At 46.0% G+C, this 25,180-nt stretch overlaps 1 protein-coding gene across 2 annotated transcripts; it reads right to left on the minus strand.

The window, feature by feature from the left end:
* Positions 1 to 1,168: 1,168 nt before the first annotated feature.
* LOC132345894 (uncharacterized) lies at positions 1,169 to 23,457 on the minus strand. 2 transcript variants are annotated; one of them, XR_009495448.1, is made up of 3 exons: positions 16,254 to 23,457; positions 3,770 to 3,843; positions 1,169 to 2,186 (listed from the first exon to the last, which is right to left on the minus strand). XR_009495448.1 is itself a non-coding variant. In XM_059889011.1 (3 exons), the coding sequence occupies exons 1-3, from the start codon at positions 11,841 to 11,843 to the stop codon at positions 2,151 to 2,153; spliced, it is 807 nt and encodes a 268-aa protein (XP_059744994.1). In that variant the 5' UTR covers positions 11,844 to 16,243; the 3' UTR covers positions 1,169 to 2,150. The 2 variants fall into 2 exon arrangements, 1 of the variants encoding a protein (XP_059744994.1); XM_059889011.1 differs by lacking the exon at positions 16,254 to 23,457 and adding an exon at positions 11,147 to 16,243.
* Between the last annotated feature and the right edge of the window lie 1,723 nt (positions 23,458 to 25,180).

A 25,180-nucleotide genomic window follows, 5' to 3' on the forward strand; every position in this document is an offset into this window, starting at 1 on the left:
TTATGTACACCACATTATTCACTGTTCCCTCAGAGGTCAGACCTAGTTGTCCACTCCTTGGAGGCAGAGAACAGTCCACCTTCCCTCCACAGTAACCAGGATAAAGCTAGGTACGTGCTGTGCGCTGGGCAGGGACTGCAGCTCAAATATCTTCAAAGACCAGGCAGGTCACACAAATGAGGGATGCAAGCCTGGTGACGTACTTAGGGCATGGTGGGGCCTGTGGCAACCTGGCCAGCCTTGCTGTGTGTTGATTGGTTGACCAAGTTGCACAGGGAAGAGGCTCTTTAGAGACAGAAGTCCTGGATCCCTTGGTGGACAGGTGACTATAAGCCAAGAGGCTTCCCTCTCTCTGGACCACAGGGACACTATCTGTCCAGAGAAGCCAATAAACCCTTTCAGGCAGTTCCTAAGCCATGAAAAAGATCAAATGAGTTGGTGTTTCCAAGAACACTTTGAAAGCCTGAGGCCTTGTGGGACCTGAGGGACCATGTGCCGAAGTCTTAACATTTTCCCCAAACCAGGCCCCATATCTCAGATGATCAGGAACGGGTGTACTGTTAGGGGAGCTTAAAAGGCCCCTGCTGCCCAGCTGGGAGCCGCCTCCTATCTCCCCACGATCTCTGGTGGCCCTGGCTCCACAAGAGGGTGGTAATTGGGTCCCTCTGGAAAACAGCAGAAGTGGCTTAAGGCAGCTGGAGGCGGCAGAAATCCTATCCCCTCCAGAACCCTGACATTCTCATCAGCTCCCTTCCCACCCACCAGCCACGGCTGCAGCTTCCTGGGACCACCTGGCTTCCTGCTTGCCTCTGTTCCCATGGCTCCCTGCAGCTCCTCTCCACTGCCTTGGCTGAGGCCAGTGACTGGAGCTGCTCCAGGGCTGTCTTCACTCCAAGGTCTTGGTGGCAGCTGCCAAATGGCACAGTGACCTCCTCAACCCCAGTTCCAACGTCGTTCACTTCCTGAGGCAGAGGGACACTGAGCCCCAATCTTTAGCCCAGCTTGACCCCAGACACTGAGGCCAGCTGTCACTGACCACAAGGAGCACAAGCTGCCCATGAACAAGTGCGTTCCTGGCTTTGCATCAGAGATGTACTATGATATTAGGTTGGTGCAACCTTAATTACGGTTTTGAACTGTGAATTTTAAATCATTATAAGTAGGCAGAAACACATCTTTATTTATTAAAATAGGAGCCATTATAACTAACACACTTTTTATGAATAAGAAATGTTTGTTTATTCTTGTAGCATAAAAATCTGTGCTTCAGAATTTGAAAAACTCTTGGAAAGCATTTTCTGCCTCCTGCTGGCTGTGGAAGTGTTTTCCCTGCAAAAAGTTGTCAAGATGTTTGAAAAAGTGGTGTCGGTTGGCAAGAGGTCAGGCAAATGAGGCAAAACATCCAACCCAATTCATTCAACTTCTGAAATGTTGGTTGTGCGATATGGTCGGGCATTGTTGTAGAGAAGAACTGGGCCCTTTCTGTTGATCAATACTGGCTGCAGGCATTGCAGTTTTCGGAGCAGCTCATTGATTTGCTGAGCATACTTCTCAGATGTAATGCTTTCTCCAGGATTCAGAAAGCTGTAGTGGATCAGATGGGCAGCAGACCACCAAACAGTGGTTATGACATTTTTATGGTACAAGTTTGGCTTTAGGAAATACTTTGGAGCTTCTCAGTCCAACACTGAGTTGGTCTTTGCCAGTGGTCATATAAGATCACTTTTCATTGCACGTCACAATCCGACTGAGAAATGGTTCACTGTTGTTGCATAGAATAAGAGAAGACAACACTTCAAAACAACAATTTTTTTTCCAGTCAGCTCATGAGGCACTCACTTACCAAGCTTTTTCACCTTTCCATTTGCTTCAAATGCCAAATGACCATAGAATGGTCAATGCTGAGTTCTTCAGCAACTTATGTAGTTGTAAGAGGATCAGCTTTGATGATGGCTCTCAATTGTCACTGTCAACTTGCGATAGCTGGCCACTCCACTCCTCATCTTCAATGCTCTCATCTCCTTTGCAAATGTCTTGAACCACCACTGTACTATTCCTTTGTTAGCAATTCCTGGGCCAAATGCGTTGTTGAAGTTGCTAGTTTTCTCTACTGATTTACAACCCATTTTGAACTCAAATAAGAAAATCGCTCAAATTTGCTTTCTGTCTAACACAAATTCCATAATCTAAAATAAATATAAAATAAACAGCAAGTAATAAATCATTAGCCAAAAAAAACATAAAGCAAGAAATACACATTAAAATGATGTATAACATAACCACATTTATTTAGAATGTATTCCAATACTGAATGGCAAATTTCAACAATGCAAAAACTGTGATTACTTTTACACCAACCTAATAGTTTCCAGGGCTCATGTATGCATGCTAAGTTGCTTCAGTCATGTCCAACTCTTTGCGACCCTATGGACTGTAACCTGCCAGGCTCCTCTGTCCGCAGGATTCTCCAAGCAAGAATACTGGAGTGGGTTGCCATGCCCTCCTCCTCCAGGGAATCTTCCTGACCCAGGGATCGAACCTGCATCTCTTACGTCTCCTGAATTGGCAGGCAGGTTCTTTACCACTAACGCCACCTGGGAAGCCCTGCCAGGCCTCAAGCACCAGCTATTTACCCAGCACTTTCCATATCCTTTCAACAGCCCCAAGAGGCGGTATTATTACACCCATTTTTCAGAAGGGAGAACTTCAGTTTGGAGAGGTTAGGTAACTTGCCAAGATACAGATATAGAATTTAACCCCAGTTCTCACTAAAAGCTATTGTGTGTGTGTGTGTGTGTATGGTGTGTGTATACATATACATATACACACACACCATCCCTCACCCATGAACATCCCCCTAGTTACTGCTCTTTCTCTCCCCACTTTTTATCTATTAATCTTAAGAAAATTATCTGGGGAATGCTCTGGTGATCCAGGACTTGGTGCTTTCACTGCCATGGCCCGGGTTCAATCCCTAGTTACTAACTAAGATCCTGCAAGCCACACAGTGTGACCAAGACAAAGAAAATTTTCTGTGCTCATTCTCTGCACTTCTTCATCTCCCTCAAATAACTTCAATCTGGCTGCTATACTATTTGCCTCACTCTCATGTCATAAAATAATATTTGTAAAATGTTCCTAGCAGGAGTAATATAACAGTAGGGGATTCAGAGGTAAAAACTATTCTATATAAAATAAGCTACAAGGATATATTATATAACACACAGCATATAACCAGTGTTTTATATAACTGTAAGTGGAGTACATGGGCTTCCCAGGTGGCTCAGTTGGTAAAGAATCCACCTGCTGATACAGACAGAGAAGGCAATGGCAACCCACTCCAGTACTCTTGCCTGGAAAATCCCATGGACGGAGGAGCCTGGTAGGCTGCCATCCATGGAGTCACACAGAGTTGGACACGACAGAAGTGACTTAGCAGCAGCTGATGCAGAAGACGCCAAGTTCAATCCCTGGGTCAGGAAGATCCCCTGGAGAAGGAAATAGAAACCCACTCCAATATTCTTGCCTGGGAAATCCCATGGACTGAGGAGCCTGGTGGGCTACAGTCCCAAGGGTTACAAAAAGTCAGACATGACTGAGTGAGTAAGCATAGCATGTAAGTGGAGTACAAACTTTAAAAATTGTGAATCACTCTATTGCACACCTGTAACTTATATAATAGTGTATATCAGCTATACTTCAAAAATAATAAGTAAATAAATACATATAATCATTTTTAAATGTTCATATTAGTTTTATTAGGGCTTACCAGGTGGCTTAGTGGTAAAGAATCCATCTGCCAAGCAGGAAACGCAAGTTCGATCCCTGGATAAGGAAGATCCCCTGGAGAAGGAAATGGCAACCCACTTCAGTATTCTTGTTTGGAAAATCCCAGACAGAGGAGCCTGGAGGGCTACAGTCCATGGGGTCACAAGAGTCAGACACAACTGAGCGGGTAAACAACAACAAACTCATCAACTTTATTATGGTATCTAAAAACTGTATGCAGCTCAGGTGTCTAACAATAGGAGAATGGATAAAGTAACTGTGTTATAGTCAAACAATGAAACATTACCCAGCAATAAAAATGAACAAAATACGGTACACATACCCACAAAATATGAGTGAATCTCAAGATTCTTTTCCTGAATGAAAGAATAATTACCCGAAAAAATAAACCTGGTAAGAATTTCTAAACCAGGCAAAACCAGTCCATGAAGGAAACAACAAAAGCGTTGCCTCTGCGTGGGGGCAGGGACTGACTGGGAGTGGGCAGGAGGGAACTTTCCTGCAGAGATGATGATACTCTATATCTTCATATTATACAGGTGGATACATCAGTCAAGACTCATGTGTGGTAGAGTTAATATTAGCTCATTTGTACATGGGGGGAAGAACCATAAATATTTAACTCTGGTTAATCATATGTATGGGCTTTCCTGCTAGCTCAGACGGTAAAGAATCCACCTGCAATGCAGGAGACTGGGATTCAATCCCTGGGTTGGGAAGATTCCCTGGAAAAGGGAATGGCTATCCACTCCAGTATTCCTGCCTGGAGAATTCCATGGACAGAGGAGCCTGGCAGGGTATAGTCATGGGGTTGCAAAGAGTTGGATACGACTGAGCAACTAACATTTTTACTTTCAATAATATGTATGCCAGGTAATTCCCTGGTGGTCCAGTGGCTAGGACTCAGCATTCTCACTGCCAGGGGCCCAGGTTCCATCCCTGGTTGAAGAAATAAGATCCCAGAAGCAACAAGGCACAGCCAAAAATATATATATATGTGTGTGTGTGTGTGTGTGTGTGTGTGTGTGTGTGTGTGTGTGTGTGTGTGTATGCTGAACAGGCTTCCCTGGTGGCTCAGACTGTAAAGAATCCACCTGCAATGGGGAAGACCTGGGTTTGATTCCTGGGTTGGGAAGATCCCCTGGAGGAGGATGGCAACCCACTGCAGTATTCTGGCCTGTAGAAACCCCATGGACAGAGGAGCCTGGTGGGTTACAGTCCATGGGGTCGCAAAGAGTCAGACATGACTGAGCGACTAAGCACAGCACATGCATGCTGAACTGTTTAGAGATGAAGTATACTGATGTCTGCAACTTATTTTGAAACTTATCAAAATACAAAAGGAATAGATGGATGACTAGAAGGATGGATAAATGGATAGACACATAATAAAGCAAATACAGCAAAACAACAATTGTAAACTCTGGGTAGATAGTATGTATATGTATTATGCTTAAAGATTTTTATAATGAAGTTGAAGATTTTTATAATGGAGGAAGGAGATCATTACCAATAACTTCCTAAAGGCTACATTAAATGAAATCAGAAAAACTGGGTTCAAAATCTTGACAAAGCCATTTCCTACCTGTCTGATCTAGGACAGGACTTAAATTTGCCAAGTCTCAACATAGTAGTGCATAAAAAGAAGCTGATAAATAAGGTCTGTGCCACATAGTACTCGTGAGGATGATGTGAGAGAACATACATGAAGATCCTGGAGAGGTTCATCGTGACCTGAAGCTATAAGAGGAAGAAGGAGGAGAAGGAGGGAGTGGGGGGAGGGGAGGGGAAAAGAGAAAAAGGAGAGTCTTCTACAAACTTACAGAAACTCCAGATTTTAAATAACTAATAAAAAAGACCATTTTTTTCAACTTCTTGCTCTCAAGAAAGAAAAATCCCTAGAACCAGAAATAGAGGGAACTGAAAGCCAGAAGAGCCGCACGAGAGAAGACACTGCGGAAGCCCCAGGCAAGGGGCAGAGGGCTTGCAGACTGCAAAATCTCCTTAAAGGCAGGGTGCTGCAATTTGAACTTTCTTATGGACACAAGAGACAGAGCTTTGGGATCACTCAAGTTAAATTAGGAATGAGAGTCCTACAGAAAGTCAGGACTTGTGAAGAGCTGCACCCTTAGTATAAAGCAGCTTAGAAAAACTTCCCCACCAGCCCAGAGACATAGCAATAAAACTTGTCTCTTCCTGATCGCCCATAAGAAATCAAAACACCATCCTTTCACCACGTGTTGGTTTAGAGGTGGACTTCTATCACCCACATTGTATAGCAATCCCAAGTCAAAAAATTAACAAATAAATTAAAAATAGTTTCCAAGTTGCTGATGCCTCCAGGGTACCTGGCAAAACCAAAATGAAACCTCTTTTTGAGGTCATTCCTACAACTCAGGCAGTCAGTATAGGATTCTCACCAATAAAGAAATCACTAATGAAAATGACAGACAACACAAAGAAAAGCTTACCATGAGCAACTTTTCAGACACAAAAAAACAAGATAAATAGCATCCCAAGAGCTTCTCATAGATGAACATTCTGAAAGACTGTAAAATAAGTATGTTTAAAATAATAAAAGAGAAAAAGAGAAGAAACCAGAAACCATAATGAAATACCAGGCAGTTGTTTAAAGAACCAAACAAAATTTATATAAATGAAAAAATAGTCATCAAAATTAAAATTTACTGGATGAGTAAAATCATATTTTAGATGGAGCTGAAAAGAAAATTACTGACTTAGAAAATAGCTATGAGGAGGTCACCCATAATATTGTACAAAGAGATAAAGCAATGGAAAGTATAAAAGATAATTATGTGAAAAAGAAAATTTTATAATAAAAAAGAACAAATAATGGGAGAAAAGATAATATTAAAAGATACAACAGCCAGAAATTCTCAAGAATGATGAATACTATGAATCTTCATGAAGAAGCAGCACTCCAGTCCTCAAACAAAATATACAAAAATAATTCCATGCCTAAACATACCATATTAAAACTGCAAAACATCAAGATAAAATCTTAAAACAGCTAGAGAGAACAGACACATTACCCACAAAGGAACAATTAGGCTTAACTCAACTTCTCAGCAGACACCACAGATGCCAGAAAGTAACAGAACATTCCAAGTATCTTCCTTCCATGTGCTGAGGAAAAGTAACTGTCAACCTGCAGTGTTCTATATCCAGTGATATTAACATTTAAGACAGAGAATGAAATTTCTTAATTTCACCAGGATTTTCCACTCACAAACTTTTGGTGAAAGCACCATGAAACTATATACATCGGGAAGAAGGAAATTAAACTCAAAAGGAAGAAATGGGTGAACAAAGAAAATGCAAACATGTAAGTGACTCTAAAATAAGCATTAACTGTAAAAACACACAGATAATTGTGACAAAGTCTTAGCACATAACAAGTGCTTGACTGCTGTTTATTGGTTGGTGGTGATTCTTGACTGCATATACCTCTCCTGAGACATAATGCTACGTGTGTTTGGGGCACAAACTCAAAAGCACTTCAGCTTATGGTTGTCATACCCTATTCACTTCTTCATTCCAGGAGTATTTTATCACTTCTGATCTGCATTTATTTTTTTTTTCCATCTTCTGTTGATGAGGGAGGGAATTCCAGTTTGAGTTCAGTCTAGTATTTTGAAACACCACTCGTTAAATTTTTAATGAACTGAAAAAATTCTTCCCACCCCTCTGATACTGCACCCGACAAGAACAATCCCCACTGCCTGCCAGACTTCAGAAGAGTTAGATTCTTACATGGCGACTTGGGGCTCCAAGTACAGGTCTGTCTTTACTTACAATGGAGTTACCTCTCAATAAACCCTTCGTAAGTTGAAAATATCGTCAGTCGAAAATGCATTTCATATACCTAATCTACTAAATATCATAGCTTAGCCTAGCCTGCCTTAAACACACTCAGAAGACTATAGTTGGGTAAAGCCTGTTTTATAGTAAAGGGTTGAATATCCCATGCAGTTTATTGAACACTATACAGAAATTGAAAAATGGAGTGGCTGTATGGGTACAGAATGGTTGTTAGTATATCAGTTAGTTAATCTCATGGTCTCGTAGCTGAGAGCTGCAGCTTGCTACCACTGCCCAGTATCACGAGAGTGTTATACCACATTATCACCAGGAAAAGATCAAACTGTGAAGTTCAGTTTTTACTGAATTTGTATCACTTCCACACCACTGTAAAGGCTAAAAATCAGAATTCAGGGACCATGCGTATAAGTGTTCCAGCAACCAAAACAAAGTCACACAATGTCACTTCCACTGTACCGTACTGGTCAAGGTAATCACACAAACATCCAGATTCAAAGGGAGGGGACACAGACCCTACCCCTTAAAGCGAGGAATGCCACCGAATTTGGAGCTCTTATTTTAAAACTATCACCTGCAATGAGAACACAGCTGAAATTCGGTGCAATTAAAAGTAGGAGGCAGGCTTTACAGGTGGCTCTAGTGGTAAAGAACCCACCTGCCAACACAGGAGACGTAAGAGGCATGGGTTCGATCCCTGGGTTGCAAAGATCTCCTGGAGGAGGGCTTGACAACCCCTTCCAGTATTCTTGCCTGGAGAATCCCATGGACAGAAGAGCCTGGAAGGCTACAATCCATAGGGTCGCAGAGTTGGACATGAATGAAGCGACTTAGCGTGCACTCACACAAAGTGAAAGGTAAATAACCAGTAACAACAATGAGATCTGTAAGTTACTGAGCACATCCCATGTTCCAGACACTTTCATATTTCACTTACCTTTATGCTGAACCTGTGATATAGGTAGGACTAATACACCCCATCTTACAGAGGAGGATGTGCACTCATAGGGTCAATGCGAATGCCCAAGGTCCTAGAACTAAAGAGTAGCCAGATTCAAATCCAGGACAGCCACAGGGCAAGGCCATCCTTTTACCCACCCTGCTATGCTAATTCTTAAAGTGACTGAGCAGGGATAGCATACTCCAGTCCTGGCTGCCTATGAGGAATTTGAGCTTGGAGCCAGCCATCAGGAGAGGGAGGTGGCACCCCAGAGCAGGGGCTTCCTGTATAAACAGGAGGCGCATGGGAAGCGGCACTGTGGTGCAGGGACAATGGGCAGTGAGCAGGCAGGGCCTCCTGTCTCCGGTGGGCGCTCAGGGCTGCGGGCGGCAGGGCAGGAACAGCTGGGGCCCTGACTCCCTGACGCCTGGCCCAGGAGAGGAACTGCCCCTCTCATGGCTTTCCCAGGAGGAAGTTCCCTACTGATTCTCGGGAAGCCCTTCCCATCCCAGGCCTCGGCTGTGCCTAGACCTCCTCTTTCTTCTTCAGGAGCATGTTGTCTTTAGGGCTAATCTGGGATACAGGCCTCCTCTGAAGTCCCCGTGGGCTGGAGGCTTGGAGGGTGTGGGCAAGCCAGGCCAGGCTCAGATGCCAATCTAGGAGGCAGCCACCTGTGAAACGTGTGCTAAGGGAAAGAGCATAGGGCAATTAAAGGAAAAAAAAAAATTGGAATATGTAAAGTAAAAAGACCTGACTCCACATCGCAGCTACAGTTCTTACAGCTGTGTGACCTTGGGCAAGACACTTAACCTCTCTGAGCCAGTTTCCTCACTTGTCAACTCTGAAGAGTCGTTTGAAGGTTAAATGAGATAATTGGTGTAAAGTTACCAACACATAGTGAGAGTTACATAAACAGTACCTATGAGTATTTAAAGCACATAGAAGCTCCTCCAACCTCTGCCCAACAACCAGTTTACTGTAGCATCTAAACTTTCACCATCAGAGAGACTGTGTCACCACTAAAATCACCTCCTAAGAGGCAAGGCACCCCAAGTCTGGGAAGCCAGAGAAAGTGGGCTTGAGGGAGGGTCCCAAGCAGCCCCTCATCACTGCCTTCCCAAGGCTCCCCTTACACCACACTCTCCTGGTCACCCCCTCTTCTCTGTCAACTCCTGCTTTTTACTAACTCCTCAACTCTACCCATCTCTTTTTTTTTTTTTCCTCTCTCCACCCTCCTTGGGTGTATTCATCCTGTCCCATCTATAGGTTGGTGACTCCCAAACCTCTCTCATGAGTCCATACCTGCACGTCCAACTGCCTCCCAAACATCTCTAGCTGGATGCCCCTTGGGCAGCTCAAATGCAACTTGTTCCTCATAGATAATCATCTCACGCAAGAAACCAGTGGGCCCTTCTCACCATCTTCCTGCTCCTTCCTTAGCAGGCCTATCACCTCTCCCCCCGTGTGCCTGTCACGTCCTTCGATCCTCTAAGCCACAGTCAGAATAGGCTTTCTAACAGACAAACCCTCCCTTTCACTCCCATTTGACATCCAAATGGCCTCAGGATAAAGTCCAAGTCCCTCAGGAAGGCACCCTTGGCCCTCAGTGATGGGTCAACGGGTAGAGCCTCATGGTTCACTGCCTGCCACCTCTCCCCAATACTGGGCACTGCCAAACCCAGCCGCAGGTGGTTCCCTAAGAACATCATTCCCTTCCTCTTAAGACTTAACCCCAGTATCACCTCCTCCAAGAAGACTTCCTCCTCCTTCCCCTATCAGAACTTATCACACTATACTGTATATGCCTGTTGACCTACACAGCTCACAAAACTGTACTTTCTAAGGGCAAGAACAAGGCCTTCCTCTCTAGATCCCCAGGTCCAGCACAGGACCAGTATGAAGGTAGTGTCTGGATATGTTCATTTGAATGAATGAATGAATGACAAATTCTGCCCAACAAGGAATGGTACCTAAAGGCAATCTTTGTGGGACAGCCAGTCTCAAGCAAACCCACATATATGATAGAAGCTTCCTTCTCCCAGATGAGTCATGTAGTTTATTTTTATTTAATTTTTGGCCACGCAGCAGGGCATCTTAGTTTTCAGACCAGTGGAACGGAAGCATGGAGTCTTAACCACTGGACCACCAGGGAAGTCCCAGCTCAGGTAGTTTAAAGCTTGAAAACAATTTTGAGCCACAGCCCCAGAAGTCACCGAAATGATAGACATTCTGTAATGGCACTTTTTTAAAGACTCAAACCGGAGAGAAAAGGGGTGGGTGTGGGGGAGTGTGCGTGTTTGCACACACCAGTGAGGACACACGTGAACAACTGCATGTGAATGTGTGGGCACACCTGTGCAGAATATATGTGGAATGGTGGGCACACACTCACCATCTGTGATTTGTTCTCCATTCATCACTCTACAGATGAAAGAAGGACCACCCCGTGACATAGAAATAATGCCCCGGAACTTGCGAGCACCCATTTCTCAGGGAAAATTAGAGCCAAGGCAGCTCCGCCCGGCCCGCAGGAAGCTCCAGCTTCCCCGCACAGGGGTTCCCTCGTCTGGACTTTACCTCGTCTCCAATGTCGCCCCTGCCTAGAGACCGTCTTAGCTACGCCTTCTTGCGACCACAGGAAGCTGCAGCGGGTCCCGCCGTCTCGGGGCGGATCCTCTCTTCCCTTCCAGGACAGGCCTTCGAGGAAGGGCTTAGCAGAGGCAGACAGTGAGGGGCCAGAGTCTCCAAGGACTCGAGGAGACAGGGAGATGGCGGGGCGACCGCAGGGCAGGCCCCAGCCGGCCCGGCCGCTCTGGGCGCGCGCGTCTGCGCTGAGAGCCGAGGGCCACGCACCACGCCCGGCGGAGGCCCCGCGCCCCAGGCTTCGGTGCGCTCCACACCGGCTTCCTGCGCCGCCGCGGGCAAGGATGACACGGTCGGAACGGCCCTGGCCCAGACCGCCGCCGGCCGCCGCTTCCGGCGCTGCAAAGCGAGGAAGCCCCCCGGCGGCGTCGGGCCAGCCGGCTTCCGGCCCGTGGGACGTGCAACGCGGGGTCAGCGTCCTGCACCCTCGGCACGCGGCGTGCCTGGCACACCCGGAAGCTGCCCCTTCCTTCCTCCACCCGAGGGCCTGGCAAGACGGCCCACACAGCCTTTGCCTTCTAGTCCTCCGGGAACCTCTCCCATCCAGAATTCCCTCCTCTTCATCCTGGCATCTCACCATCCTTGAACATACAGGTTCGGACCCCAGCTGTTGGCCTAGCGTCCCTCCCATTCCCAGTTTCTACCTCTCTCAGAACTATCATCAAATCCTGGATTGAATCATACTAAAGTATCAATGACTAAAATCATTTGAAGGCCTCATCTTTCCCCAGACTAAATCTGCACCTAGGAGAAAGAAGCGCTAAACTTGGAATCTCAGACATTCATTCAACAAACATTTTCTGCACTGCAGGGACATCAGTAACTAAGAATACAAAGATAAGAACGCAGTCACCACCCTCAGGGAGTTCACACTCTAGGAGGAGATAAACAAATTAAGAAATAATTGACAGCAGAGGGTAATAATTGCTGAGATAGAAGGAAGCACCAACAAAGTGCCATAGGAGCCCAAACACCCAGCCCAGCCTGCAGATGTAGATTATTGCAATGGTTCCCAGCCTTTCTGGAACCAGAGACCAGTTTTGTGGAAGACAGCTTTTGCATGGCCTGGAAGTGGTGGGGATGGTTTCGGGACAATTCAAGCAGGTTACATTTATTGTGCACTGCACTTCTAATCTAATGCCTCCACTGATCTGACAGAAGGTACCAGTTTGCGGCCTGGAGGTTGGGTACCCCTGGATTACTAAGCCAGGGAATACCTCCCAAGAGAAGCCTATGCTTGAGCACACTTAAAGGATGAAGAGCAAGCAGCTGAGAGGATGAGCAAGTCACTTTTACCGAGACCCACATGACCAAGGATGCACACCTCATTTGGAGTGAGAGGAGGGGTGGACAGGAACACAGAGCACCCAAAACGTGGACATGCTGAGAAGCCCCCACAGCCTGTTGAAGGCAGGGGGATGTCCAACTCACCTTCAGAGCCCTCTTTCTGGCGTAACATAAACACTTAAAAAACGTTTGTTGAATCACAACCAACAAGCTGATCTACTGTGGAGTGAGTGTGCATTGTCTTTCTTCCCAATCAGACTGAAGAAAACTCTTCATGCGTAGAAACTAGGTCTTTTCCATGTCCACCATACCACTTGGCACATACTTTGGCACCTGACAGGCACAAAGCTGAAAAGCACCCCTTGATTAAGGCAGTAACATGCTGTTTTCTGGCCCCCAGCACCGGCAGTGGCAGGGGGTGGGGAGGGCAACACAGCCTCTCCTGGGGGCATGACCTTTACCTGCCAGGCCTGCTCAGATTACCCAGCCAGAAATCTCCCCTTTCTTCCTCTTGTCACCTATGGCATTTGCATCTTGGACTGGGGGGATGTGTACAGGCTGTGTACCTGTCACCTGGAACTCCCTGTGGGCAGAGATCACACGTGGCTCCTCTTTGCATCCCCACACCTAGAACAGCCACTGCACAGAAAAGGGTCCAACACGTGTGTGAAGAAGCAAATTAAGTGATTGGGGAGTTTGTGAATTTGTTCATTCTTTCTTTTCTTCCTTTCTTCTTTTGGATGGAAGACACTCCTGATACCATTCAAGATGCACAAAAGCAGCTGTTTCCTAAATGATCACTTAGCGTCCCTTGTCATTGTCATTAAATATAAGAAAAATCCATTATTCATCCTGCCTGTCCTTCACAGACACTACCTCAGGGCAACCAAATGGTTGATAAGGAGTTTCTCTTTATGGAAGAGTCCAGTTAATTAATGAAGAAGGAACGACAAGATTAGAATATCACCATTTTGCTAATGAATCCTAATGAATAAAGCCTCTAGACAGTGATCATCAATGGCTGTTAAAATCCAAAAGAGGAAAAATTAAACATTAGTGTGTCCTGATTGAACTATGGACTTCCCTGGCAGTTCAGACAGTAAAGAATCTGCCTGTAATGTGGGAAACCTGGGTTCGATTCCTGGGTTAGAAAGATCCCCTGGAGGAGGAAATGGCAACCCATTCCAGTATTCTTGTCTGGAAAATCTCATGGAGAGGGGAGTCTGGAGGGTTATGAACTATGCAACACTATTGGTGAAGTGTTCTTGCCAAAATATCAAACCTGATCTAACCAAGCCTCTAGATCTACCTGCACACAGGAAATACAGAGGACAGAGGAGCATGTTAAAGGATGCCACAGGGATGCAATCAGCAAAATCCAGGCTGGGAGAAGCCCTGTCCTACAGGACGAGTGGTCCACTATTGTAGAGAAATAAAGCATGGAGAAAGAAAAGAGATGTTGGGCAAAAAGACTTAAGAGACGTATTAACCAAATGCAATAGTTCGTCTAGTCAAAGCTATGGTTTTTTTCAGTAGTCATGTATGGATGTGAGAGTTGGACTGTAAAGAAAGCTGAGAGCTGAAGAATTGGTGCGTTTGAACTGTGGTGTTGACAAAGACTTTTGAGAGTCCCTTGGACTGCAAGGAGATCCAACCACTCCATCCTAAAGGAAATCAGTCCTGAATATTCATTGGAAGGACTGAGGCTGAAGCTGAAACTCCAATACTTTGGCCAGCTGACTTGAAGAACTAACTAACTGGAAAAGACCCTGATGCTGGGAAAGATTGAAGGCGGGAGGAGAAGGGGATGACCGAGGATGAGATGGTTTATGGCATCACTGACTCGATGGACATGAGTTTGAGTAAGCTTTGGGAGTTGGTAATAGACAGGGAAGTTTGGCATGCTGCAGTCCATGGGGTTGCAAAGAGTTGGACACAACTGAACTGAACTGAGTATATGGATAGGGCTTCCCTGATGGCTCAGCAAGTAAAAAATTTGCCTGCCAATGCAGGAAATACAGGAGACCCAGGTTTGATCCCTGGGACGTGAAGATTCCCTGGAGGAGGAAAATGGTGACCTCCTCCAATATTCCTGCCTGAAATATCACATGAACAGAGGAGCCTGGTGGCCTACAGTCCAAAATGTCACAGAGTCGAATACAACTGAGTGATTAAGCACACACAAAAAAATATGGATATATGGATCTTATTTGGGTCTTGGCTCACATCAACTTTAAAATCCTTTTGAGATATTTAAGAAAATCTGAACATTAACTGTGTATTTGATATACTAAAAAAAAATCACCCTCAATTTTTAGATATGATGATGGTAGTATGGCTATTTTTTTAAGTGCTAATATTTTAGGGATATTGACTCTCATATATACAAGTAAAGTAATAGATACGATGTCTCTATTTGGTTTCAAAAGAATGGTGGGGAAAGGATAAAGAAATGGGTGGGGATATAGAGAAAACCAGATGGAGGTTCACTGTACTATTCTCTCTTCTATTTTATAGACTTGAAATGTGCCACAATAACAGGCTAAAAACAAAGAGATCAGACACATTGTTATTATCGGTATTATTACTATTACTACTGTATATTGTCACTCTGCTTATTTAACTTATATGCAGAGTACATCATGAGAAACGCTGGACTGGAAGAAACACAAGCTGGAATCAAGATTGCCGGAAGAAACATCAATAACCTCAGATATGCAGATGACACCACCCTTATGGCAGAAAGTGAAGAGGAACTAAAAAGCCTCTTGATGAAAGTGAAAGTGGAGAGTGAAAAAGTTGGCCTAAAGCTCAACATTCAGAAAACGAAGATCATGGCATCTGGTCCCATCACTTCATGGCAAATAGAGGGGGAAACAGCGGAAACAATGTTAGACTTTATTTTTCTGGGTTCCAAAATCACTGCAGATGGTGATTGCAGCCATGAAATTAAGACACTTACTCCTTGGAAGGAAAGTTATGACCAACCTAGATAGCATATTCAAAAGCAGAGACATTACTTTGCCAACAAAGGTCCATCTAGTCAAGGCTATGGTTTTTCCAGTGGTCATGTATGGATGTGAGAGTTGGACTGTGAAGAAAGCTGAGCACCAAAGAATTGATACTTTTGAACTGTGGTGTTGGAGAAGTCCCTTGGAGTGCAAGGAGATCCAACCAGCCCATTCTAAAGGAGGTCAGTCCTGGGTGTTCTTTGGAAGGAATGATGCTAAAGTTGAAACTCCAGTACCTTGGCCACCTCATGCAAAGAGTTGACTCATTGGAAAAGACTCTGATGCTGGGAGGGATTGGGGGCAGGAGGAGAAGGGGACGACAGAGGATGAGATGGCTGGATGGCATCACCGACTCGATGGACGTGAGTTTGAGTGAACTCTGGGAGTTGGTAATGGACAGGGAGGCCTGGCGTGATGCGATTCATGGGGTTGTTAAGAGTCGGACACGACTGAGCGACTGAACTGGCTGACTGACTACTACTACTATTATTATTACTGGGTTTTTTAGTGTTTCTTCTTTAACAGATCCTGTGCTAAATACTTTTCATACAGTATATTATTTAATCTTCTCAAGAAGACTATACCTGAATACTATTATTTCTGTTTGCAGATAAGGGAACTGAAGCACAGAGAGATTGGATAATAGCCCAAAGTCACACAGCAAGTAGATCGTGGAGCCAGGATTTAAGTATAGATCTACTGAAATCCAAGCCCACTCTCTCCCATTCCACCATCTCACTTACCAACACTGGCTTCCCAGGGACCAGGCATCACTCTCTCTGTTTGACAGATGAAGAAGCTGAGGCTCTGTTCAGTAATAACTAGCAAAGTTGAAGACACTTGAATCCTTTGATCCAGCAGTCTCACTTCTTGGTAAACTGTAGCACATGAGCACTGGCAGACATATACATGGACATCCATAGCAGGCTAGTTGGTAACCTTAAAGAACAGGAAATAACCCAATGTCCCCCAACAAGAACATTGATAAATAAACTGTGCTGTGTCCGTACAATGGAATGGTACAACCCAGTGAAAATGAATGGAGTTTGTCTTGTTTCAATCGGGAACTTTTCTCAAACATAAAGTTGAATGAAAAAGCAAACAGGCATCTTTCTGCAATAGCAGGATACCATTTAAATAAAGTTAGGAAACACAGCAATACTAAGTATCACTTAGAAATGCATACATGTCAAACAAGTATTAAAATAGCTGTGGGAATATTTAGCACCAAATTTATTGTAATCACTTCAGGAGAGAGGGACAGAGAAGGATCAGAGAGGATTCAGGGGAGTCTTTGACTATATCATCAAGATTTCTTGAAAAAGGTTGTGGAGAAGCAGGAATCCCATTTGGGAGTGCACACTGCTTCATTCTATAAGGAGGGTAATTTGGCAACATCTATCAAGGTTACAAATGCACATATTCTTAGATACAACTCTGCATATTTAGAAATTTTTGTACAGATACATGCACACACCTACAAATTAGATATATACAAGATTGCACATTAAAGTATTTTTTTCCTTTAATGAACCATCATAGGCTTTTGGTTTAATATTTATGGGAATATAGTTGCTTTACAATGTTGTGTTAGTATCTATTGTACAGCCAACTGAGTCAATCATACTTTTATATATGCGTTTGTATGTGTGTGTGCATGCTCAGTTCTGTCCGGCTCTCTGTGATCCCATGGCCTGTAGCCCACCAGGCTAGTCTCTCCGTGGGATTTCCCAAGCAAGAATACTGGAGTGGGGTGCCATTTCCTACTGTAGGGGATCATCCCGACTGAGCAATCAGACCATGTCTCCTGCATTGGCAGGCAAATTCTTTACCTGCTGAGCCATAGAGGAAGCCCATATTTACATATATCTCCTCTTTTTTTGGATTTCCTTCCCATTTACGTCACCACAGAGCACTAAGTAGAGTTCCCTGAGCTATACAGTATGTTCTTATTAGTTACCTACTTTATGCTGTGCTGTGCTTAGTCACACAGCCATGTCCAGCTCTTTGTGACCCCATGTAGGCTGCCAGGTTCCTCTGTCCATGGGGATTCTCCAGGCAAGAATACTGGAGTGGGTTGCCATGCCCTCCTCTAGGGGATCGTTCCAACCCAGGGATCAAACCCAGGTCTCCCACATGGCAGGCAGATTCTTTACCAGCTGAGCTACCAGGGAAGCCCTACCTATTTTATACACAGTATCAGTAGTGTATATATATATTCAATCCCAATCTCCCAATTCATCCCATCTCCCTTTTCCCTCTTGGTATCTATATGTTTGTTCTCTACATCTATGTCTCTATTTCTGCTTTGTAAATAAGATCGTCTATACCAATTTTTTCAGACTTTAACAGTATGGTTTACAAAAGCAAAGTATTTGAAACAAGCTAATATTCAGTTCAGTTCAGTCACTCAGTCATGTCCGACTCTTTGCAACCCAATGAATCGCAGCACGCCAGGCCTCCCTGTCCATCACCAACTCCCAGAGTTCACTCAGACTCACGTCCATCGAGTTGGTGATGCCATCCAGCCATCTCATCCTCTGTCGTCCCCTTCTCCTCCTGCCCCCAATCCCTCCCAGCATCAGAGTCTTTTCCAATGAGTCAACTCTTCACATCAGGTGGCCAAAGTATTGGAGTTTCAGCTTTAGCATCATTCCTTCCAAAGAACACCCAGGACTGATCTCCTTCAGAATGGACTGGTTGGATCTCCTTGCAGTCCAAGGGACTCTCAAGAGTCTTCTCCAACACCACAGTTCAAAAGCATCAATTCTTTGGCACTCAGCTTTCTTCACAGTTCAACTCTCACATCCATACATGACCACTGGAAAAACCACAGCCTTGACTAGACGGACCTTTGTTGGCAAAGTAATGTTTCTGATTTTGAATATGCTATCGAGGTTGGTCATAACTTTCCTTCCAAGGAGTAAGCGTCTTTTAATTTCATGGCTGCAGTCACCATCTGCAGTGATTTTGGAGCCCAAAAAAATAAAGTCTGACACTGTTTCCACTGTTTGCCCATCTATTTCCCATGAAGTGATGGGACCAGATGCCATGATCTTCATTTTCTGAATGTTGAGCTTTAGGCCAACTTTTTCACTCTCCACTTTCACTTTCATCAAGAGGCTTTTTAGTTCCTCTTCACTTTCTGCCATAAGGGTGGTGTCATCTGCATATCTGAGGTTATTGACATTTCTACCAGCATTCTTGATTCCAGCTTGTGTTTCTTCCAGTCCAGCATTTCTCATGATGTACTCTGCATATAAGTTAAATAAGCAGGGTGACAATCTACAGCCTTGACGTACTCCTTTCCCTATTTGGAACCAGTCTGTTGTTCCATGTCCAGTTCTAACTGTTGCTTCCTGACCTGTATACAGATTTCTCAAGAGGCAGGTCAGGTGGTCTGGTATTCCCATCTCTTTCAGAATTTTCCACAGTTTATTGTGATCCACACAGTCAAAGTCTTTGGCATAGTCAACAAAGCAGAAATAGATGTTTTTCTGGAACTCTCTTTTCCATGATCCAGCAGATGTTGGCAATTTGATCTCTGGTTCCTCTGCCTTTTCTAAAACCAGCTTGAACATCAGGAAGTTCACAGTTCGTGTAGTGCTGAAGCCTGGCTTGGAGAATTTTGAGCATTACTAGGGAATGCATTGATATGGAAAGATTTCTAAAGTGCAGAACACTGTGCACTCAATGCTTCCATGTGCAAAACAGTGAGGGAGGACCAGAGAATGTATGTAGTATGTTGCATATGTCCCAGAAGGCTACACCCTAAACTAGGGTCACTTGCTGCCTGTGAGATGGGTGACAGGGACAGAATTGAGAGACTTTTCATTGTAAGCCTTCTATTTTTTTTTTAATTTTGGTATATGTAAAGATATTGCCTGTTCAAAGAATGATAAAAATGTTTAAAGTCTGAACCTAAGCAAGGTTTCATAATCTCTGAGGCTGATGTCAATAAGAATTAGGACAGAGGGGAATTCCCTAGTGGTCCAGTAGCTAAGACTCCTCGCTCCCGATGCAGGACCCCAGTTCGATCCCTGGTCAGGGAACTAGATCCCACATATCGCAGTGCAGCCAAATAAATAAATAAATAACAATTAAAAAAAAAAAAAAGAATTAGTACAGAGGTCTGTGTTAACCACTCCACTACAGCACCTCCCAGCCTGCAGTGGGTGTGCATAGGACAATACCACGCACCAGGACCTTCTTTCCATCTACACTACTTTTGGGGCCTACATTGTGTATTTCTAGATCTTTGTTCCTATCACCCTTTTGAGGGGGGCCTTTCTTGTTCAGACATGCTACCAGTTCCCATTCCTTAGAAGTACTGCTTCCTAGCGAAAGGTTAAGGCCAAGAGGTGCCTGGATAGAGCACACAAGAATCCTGGACTGTTCCCACCCAAAGCCCCAAAATCCTGACCACGGTTTCCCCCAACAAAAGCCTCTTGTACCACCACCACAGCAGCCTGCCAGCAATTACCCCCAATTACAAACCCAGAGCCCAGCAAGGCCTCAATTAGTCTAAAAAGGGGCCTGAGGAGGGGCCAGCCACACAGTGTAGTGCCCACGTATCACATCCACCCACAGGGCAGCACATTCCTCTCTGTGAAGCCCAAGGCCTTGGTTACTTGGTAAGCAAGTCCTCAGGATATAATCCTGAGAAGGCATTTGGCTCTTCTCCGAGTGACCATTCCCTGCAGGGCTCAGTCAAGCACTCTGTCCTGAAGTGTAGCCCCTCCCTGCACAGACTGCTCACATCCTTCCCACTCCCCACTATCCCAGGCAGCGTGTGACATTTCCGGGTTATCATCCTCATCAACCCCAGATGAACATCCCTGGATGAATCTGCAGACAGAGGGATGCCCAGGGCTGATGCCTCTAAATCACCATGGTTAGGGATTTGGCTCAATGTGTTGGGAGGAGGACCAAATGCCCACCTCTTCCCAGGAAAGGATGGCCTCTGAATTCTTCTCGGAAGCATCCAGAAACAAACTTGTCCCTGGTCTAATCTTTTCCTGCCAATTCCCTGAGAGGAACACCATCAGGTTGCAGAGCCCTGGGCTTGGCAAACTTCGAGGTTTTCATGGATTAGCCCCCATGCCTGTCTTCTTCACAGTGGGTGTGCATGGCTGTGAGAATGTGTGCCTATGTGTGTATACGTAGATCTCAAGCTTAAGTGTGACTTTGTATTCAGGGAGGACCAGAGGTTACAGGAAATAGGTCTCATAAATAATAGCTAGATTTGGTCAGATGGAAGGAAGGACTGCCTGACCTGGCAGGGACAGAGCTCCCACGTCAAACTGCCACTTAGTGACTGTGGGCCTCCAGCAACTTACTTAACTTCTCTGAGCCTCAGTTTCTTCATCTATCAAATGCGAATAGTACCAACATTTCAGTTTGTCACAAAAATGAAATGAGAGAGAGAGACGGTTTGGGCAAGATCCCTGGTGTTCTCCTACTTGCTGCAAGTAATAAATCCTTCCTTCTCTGGGGGAAAAAAAAATTAAATGAGAAAATGCATGTCAAGTCCCTGGTTCAAAATAAGTGTTTAATAAAAGACAGCTACTTTAACTCTTTATTATGAGGACAACAATAGCTGGAGGTACAAAGAGGTCTTCAGAGAATGCTTTCTAGAAGGAAATGTTTTCTAGAAGGCCCTGTTACAGCATGTCTCTCTGTCTGTGTAACACTGTAATTTGTTCTTCCACTTTGGAAAACTGGCAATTTCTACTAAAACTAAACAGATGCCCACTGTCCTACATAGCCATTCGAGTGACTATGAAATGTCCTTCACAAAAAGACATGTAAAAAAACATTGACAGCCACTTTATTTATGACATCCCAAGACTGGAAACAACACCATCGATAGGTGAATGGATAAGCAAATTGTGGAATATTACACAGCAATAAAGAGAATGAATGTCTGATACATGCAACAAGATGGGTGAATCACAAAAATATTTTATGCAAAAGAAACCAGACCCAAAGAGTATATATTATATACCCCACTTATGAAGCGGAAAGTTAATTTATGATGGTAGAAATCAGAATACATGTTACCTTTGGGAGTACGTATTGATGAGGCTGGAATTTCTAAGAAAGGGACTACACGTGAAGAAGAGTGGCTCAGATCTTGAGCTGGCCCTGTGTGGTCCAGCCACTCTTCTTCACCTGTAGTCCCTTTCTTAGAAATTCCAGTTATTCCCTCATAACTAGGGAAATGGCATTTCTCAATTCTCTGTGGAGCACAGCCATGTTCCAATTCCACTCTAATGCATTAAACCCATGCTGGTGGGAAACACTGAGTGAGAAGTAGAGGACAGAGTTTCTGTCCATCGAGGTTTACAGTTTGGACATGGACAAAAGCAACTTTGGGTTTCCCTGGTAAGCTCAGTCAGTAAAGAATCTGCCTGCAATGCAGGAGATGAGGATCAATGCCTGGGGTCAGGAAGATGCCCTGGAGAAGTAAATGGCAACCCACTCCAGTATTCCTGCCTGGAGAATTCCATGAACAGAGGAGCCTGGTGGGCTACAGTCCATGGGGTCTCAAGAGTTGAACATAACTTAGTGACTAAACCACCACCACCAAAAGCAACTTTAAACAACACATCAGCTCCCTCCTCCCTAGACTTCTCTCTCTGGGGAGCATTCCAGAGGTCTTTGGAAGAGAAAGGTCCTGACATGGCCCAGGAACCAGACCCCCTCTGCCTTTTCAACCCTGAACTAGGCTCAACCAGGGAAAAGGTCTACAATTGCTCTGCAGTCTGCCTGGTACAGGGGAGGGTATACACTCCTTGGGGCAAAGAGGGGCTGGTGGACTTGAGGCTCAACATCAGTAAGGTAAGGAGGGACCCAGAACTCTGGCCTGCTGCCACCCAGCTCAGCTATCCACAGGGTAGGGTAGGGCGGGCAGGGGGGTGGAGGTGGGGGAGATTCAGCAAGACACTTACCAACTGGGAACAACTCTCAGCTCTGTTTGTAAGTTCTTCCCCAGAATGGGTAATGGCTTCTTCTCTCTCCCTTTCTCTCTCTCTCTCTCCCCCTCCCCCCTTACTCTTTCTCGCTCACTCTCCCAAGCACTTATTTGGATAAGTGACTCTGCTAATCCTAACCAGGCAGAATAATACCAGCTGGCCTGGAGCCTGGTGCTGGGTGAATGTATGCACAAGAGAGAACCACGCAACCTTCTCTGCAGCCTGTCGCAGTAAGTTCAGCTACAGAACAGAGATGAAGCCTATGTAAGGAGTCTGCATGTATTAAAGTGTGTCAGGGGTCTGTTCTGTACCTGAGCTTCTCTAAAGAACTCTAAACAGCGATCTCACCATGGGAACATCCAGGTGGCAACCCAGTCACGTTAAACATAGGCCAAGGACATCAGAGAATCAGCAGGCTTCTGGGAGTGTCAGACTTGCAGACACGGAGCCAAGAGATCAGCCACGGGATAGCTGGGTGTGGGTGTGTGTGAAGAGGCTTAGAGTGCCTGCCTCAGATTAGCAGGTTTTCCACCAAAATGTGCAAGATCCGAACTAGTGTATGTGACAGGTGAGTGTGAGAGAGTAGTGGGGAAAGGGGGAACTGAGCCGGCGCAGGGAGGATACAGAAGCTGACAGAGAGATGGATAGAGGCATGTGAGCTGGGTAGAGGGCCCTGGAGTCCGGGGCGGGAGGGACCTGGGTAGCTCTAACAGCTGCTGAGGCGTAGAGTCGCGTGGGGATGTGTTAACCAACACGGATATTCAGGCTTCTCTTTTCCCGCCGGCGAGGCACAGCAGAGCTCCCTCTTGCCCCGCAGTAGTAGGGAGCGGAAGGTGTTGGAGAACCCCGCTGGTTGTGGCGCGGGACCCGCTAAGCCGCGCGGGGTTAGCTCTGCCGCCTCGGGCCGCCGCGCCGCTCGCGCGACTGTGGCAGGATTCCCTGCCGTGGGGAGAGGAGCGCCTCGCCCCTTGAAAGCCGAGGGCGCCGCTCGCGCCGGCTGTCTGGGCCTCCACCGCGCGGCACGGGCGCTGGGCCCGCAGCCGTGTTCGGTCAGCGGTCTCTTCACCGCTCCGACAGCACTGCTCGGGCGGGAAGACCGGAGGCGCAGCGGCGGGCCCCTGGGAAAACGGGACAGGAGAGGTTGGGAGCTCCGCCCAGCCCCTGGACGTGGGCATCGCCCCAGGGTCACCGAGCCGTAGCCCTGAGTCGCTGCGACGCCCTGGGGCCCCACACAAGCCTCGGCACGGTCCGCCCTGCCGGCGGGATCCCGACCTCGCTCGGAAGCGGGGCCCTCCCCAGCCTGGCCAAGAGGGTCAGAAGGGAACCGAGGCGCGCCCCACGGCTTCCTGGAGAGATCAATACCTGCAGGCAGGACTCCTCTTCCTGCCACTCAGAAAATCCTTTAGAGGAACCCCTTCCTTTAACCCCAGCCCCTACACACACACACACACACACACACACACACACACACTCTCACACTCTCTCACTCTCTCACTCTCTCTCTCTCTCTCTCTCTCTCTCTCTCTCTCTCTGTGTGTGTGTGTGTCTCTCTCTCTCCTCAAAGGCTGAAAGGGAGCTGAGTTTGGAATTCGGGGAAGTGATGACACACACAACAATGCTGTCACACCTGGCTGCTGCAGGCCAGCAGCGGAAATGCCTGCAAGGGGGAGAGAGACAGAGAAAGAGGACACCAGCCTGGGTGGTCAGAAAGAAATAGAGGACAGAGCACCCACCCCCAGGTAGGGACAGACCCAGCTGTTTTTGCCTCTGTCAAAGCCCTGGGGGAGGATGGGCAGTGGGGTCCATCTGTAGCAGCCCTAAGCCCAACTCACACCATTCCTACCCAGAGCCTGGCCACAAATGGGAGTAACGAAGGAAAAAACACCTTCACTCCAGCTCAGGAAACAACAACAAAAGTTCTGAAGAAGAGCCACTTGCCTCCTGTGTATGCTTGAAGCAGTGAAAAAAACAAGACACCTTGGGATCTTTTCAGTATTTAGTGAGGTGAGTTTAGGAGAGCCCTGCTTCCTCTTACTGTGGTGCTCAGGCCACACTGCCCTGCTGACCTCTCTGGAGTCGTCTTCAAGGTGCTGAATTCCAGAGAGCCCGATCACCCTGTCCTCTGTTCTTTTAATTGCAGGATGAAGATCAGGATCCTAAGTGGGAAGAAGCAGCTCGTGAGGGTGGCCTGTGGATGCTGGGGAAAAGGCCCAGAGGCCACCAGTGGCTCTTCCCCAGAGACTGGGCAGCTTGGGAGGAAGAGGTAGCAACAGGCATTGGGCCAGTCAATCCAGACATGCCAACTAGTACACACGAAATTGCATGCCATCCATTCAGTTCACCTTCCTGCACAAAGGACCCTGGCTCCGACAGTGACAGGAGTTTGGGGCATGAGGACTCAAAACACCGGCCATCTATCTCACACTTTATGTGACTGCAGACTTTGTTAAGGCCGAGTTAACCATTAAAAGGCACACTTGAGTATTTTTCCAGCACTGATTTCCCCCAAGACGACCTCCATGCATGCAACTGGGTCCCAATCAGTTTCTGCTGAACGTAGGTGAGAAGTCACCCCTCAGCACTGGAGAAAGATCAGAACAAAGGTCTTGTCCGGAGAGAGATTTAAACAAATGCCTCCCTCACCGCCTGTTGTTTTTCTTCCTAGGCTGTGACAGAATATGTACACTGGCAGG

This window comes from Bos taurus, chromosome 1 (genome assembly GCF_002263795.3).
Source record: "Bos taurus isolate L1 Dominette 01449 registration number 42190680 breed Hereford chromosome 1, ARS-UCD2.0, whole genome shotgun sequence".
In the NCBI taxonomy this organism is placed as follows: domain Eukaryota; kingdom Metazoa; phylum Chordata; class Mammalia; order Artiodactyla; family Bovidae; genus Bos; species Bos taurus.

What these genes read in the sequence shown, in the direction of transcription:
- LOC132345894 (XM_059889011.1), bottom strand. Translation starts at nt 11,843, where the DNA reads ATGGGAGGGACGCTAGGCCAACAGCTGGGGTCCGAACCTGTATGTTCA. An exon ending in GGGGCGACATTGGAGACGAG is followed by an intron (nt 3,844 to 11,146) that starts GTAAAGTCCAGA and finishes TTCCTTCTCCAG; the next exon opens with GGGATCTTCCTTATCCAGGG. An exon ending in CTTTACCACTAAGCCACCTG is followed by an intron (nt 2,187 to 3,769) that starts GTAAGCCCTAAT and finishes TATTTATTTTAG; the next exon opens with ATTATGGAATTTGTGTTAGA.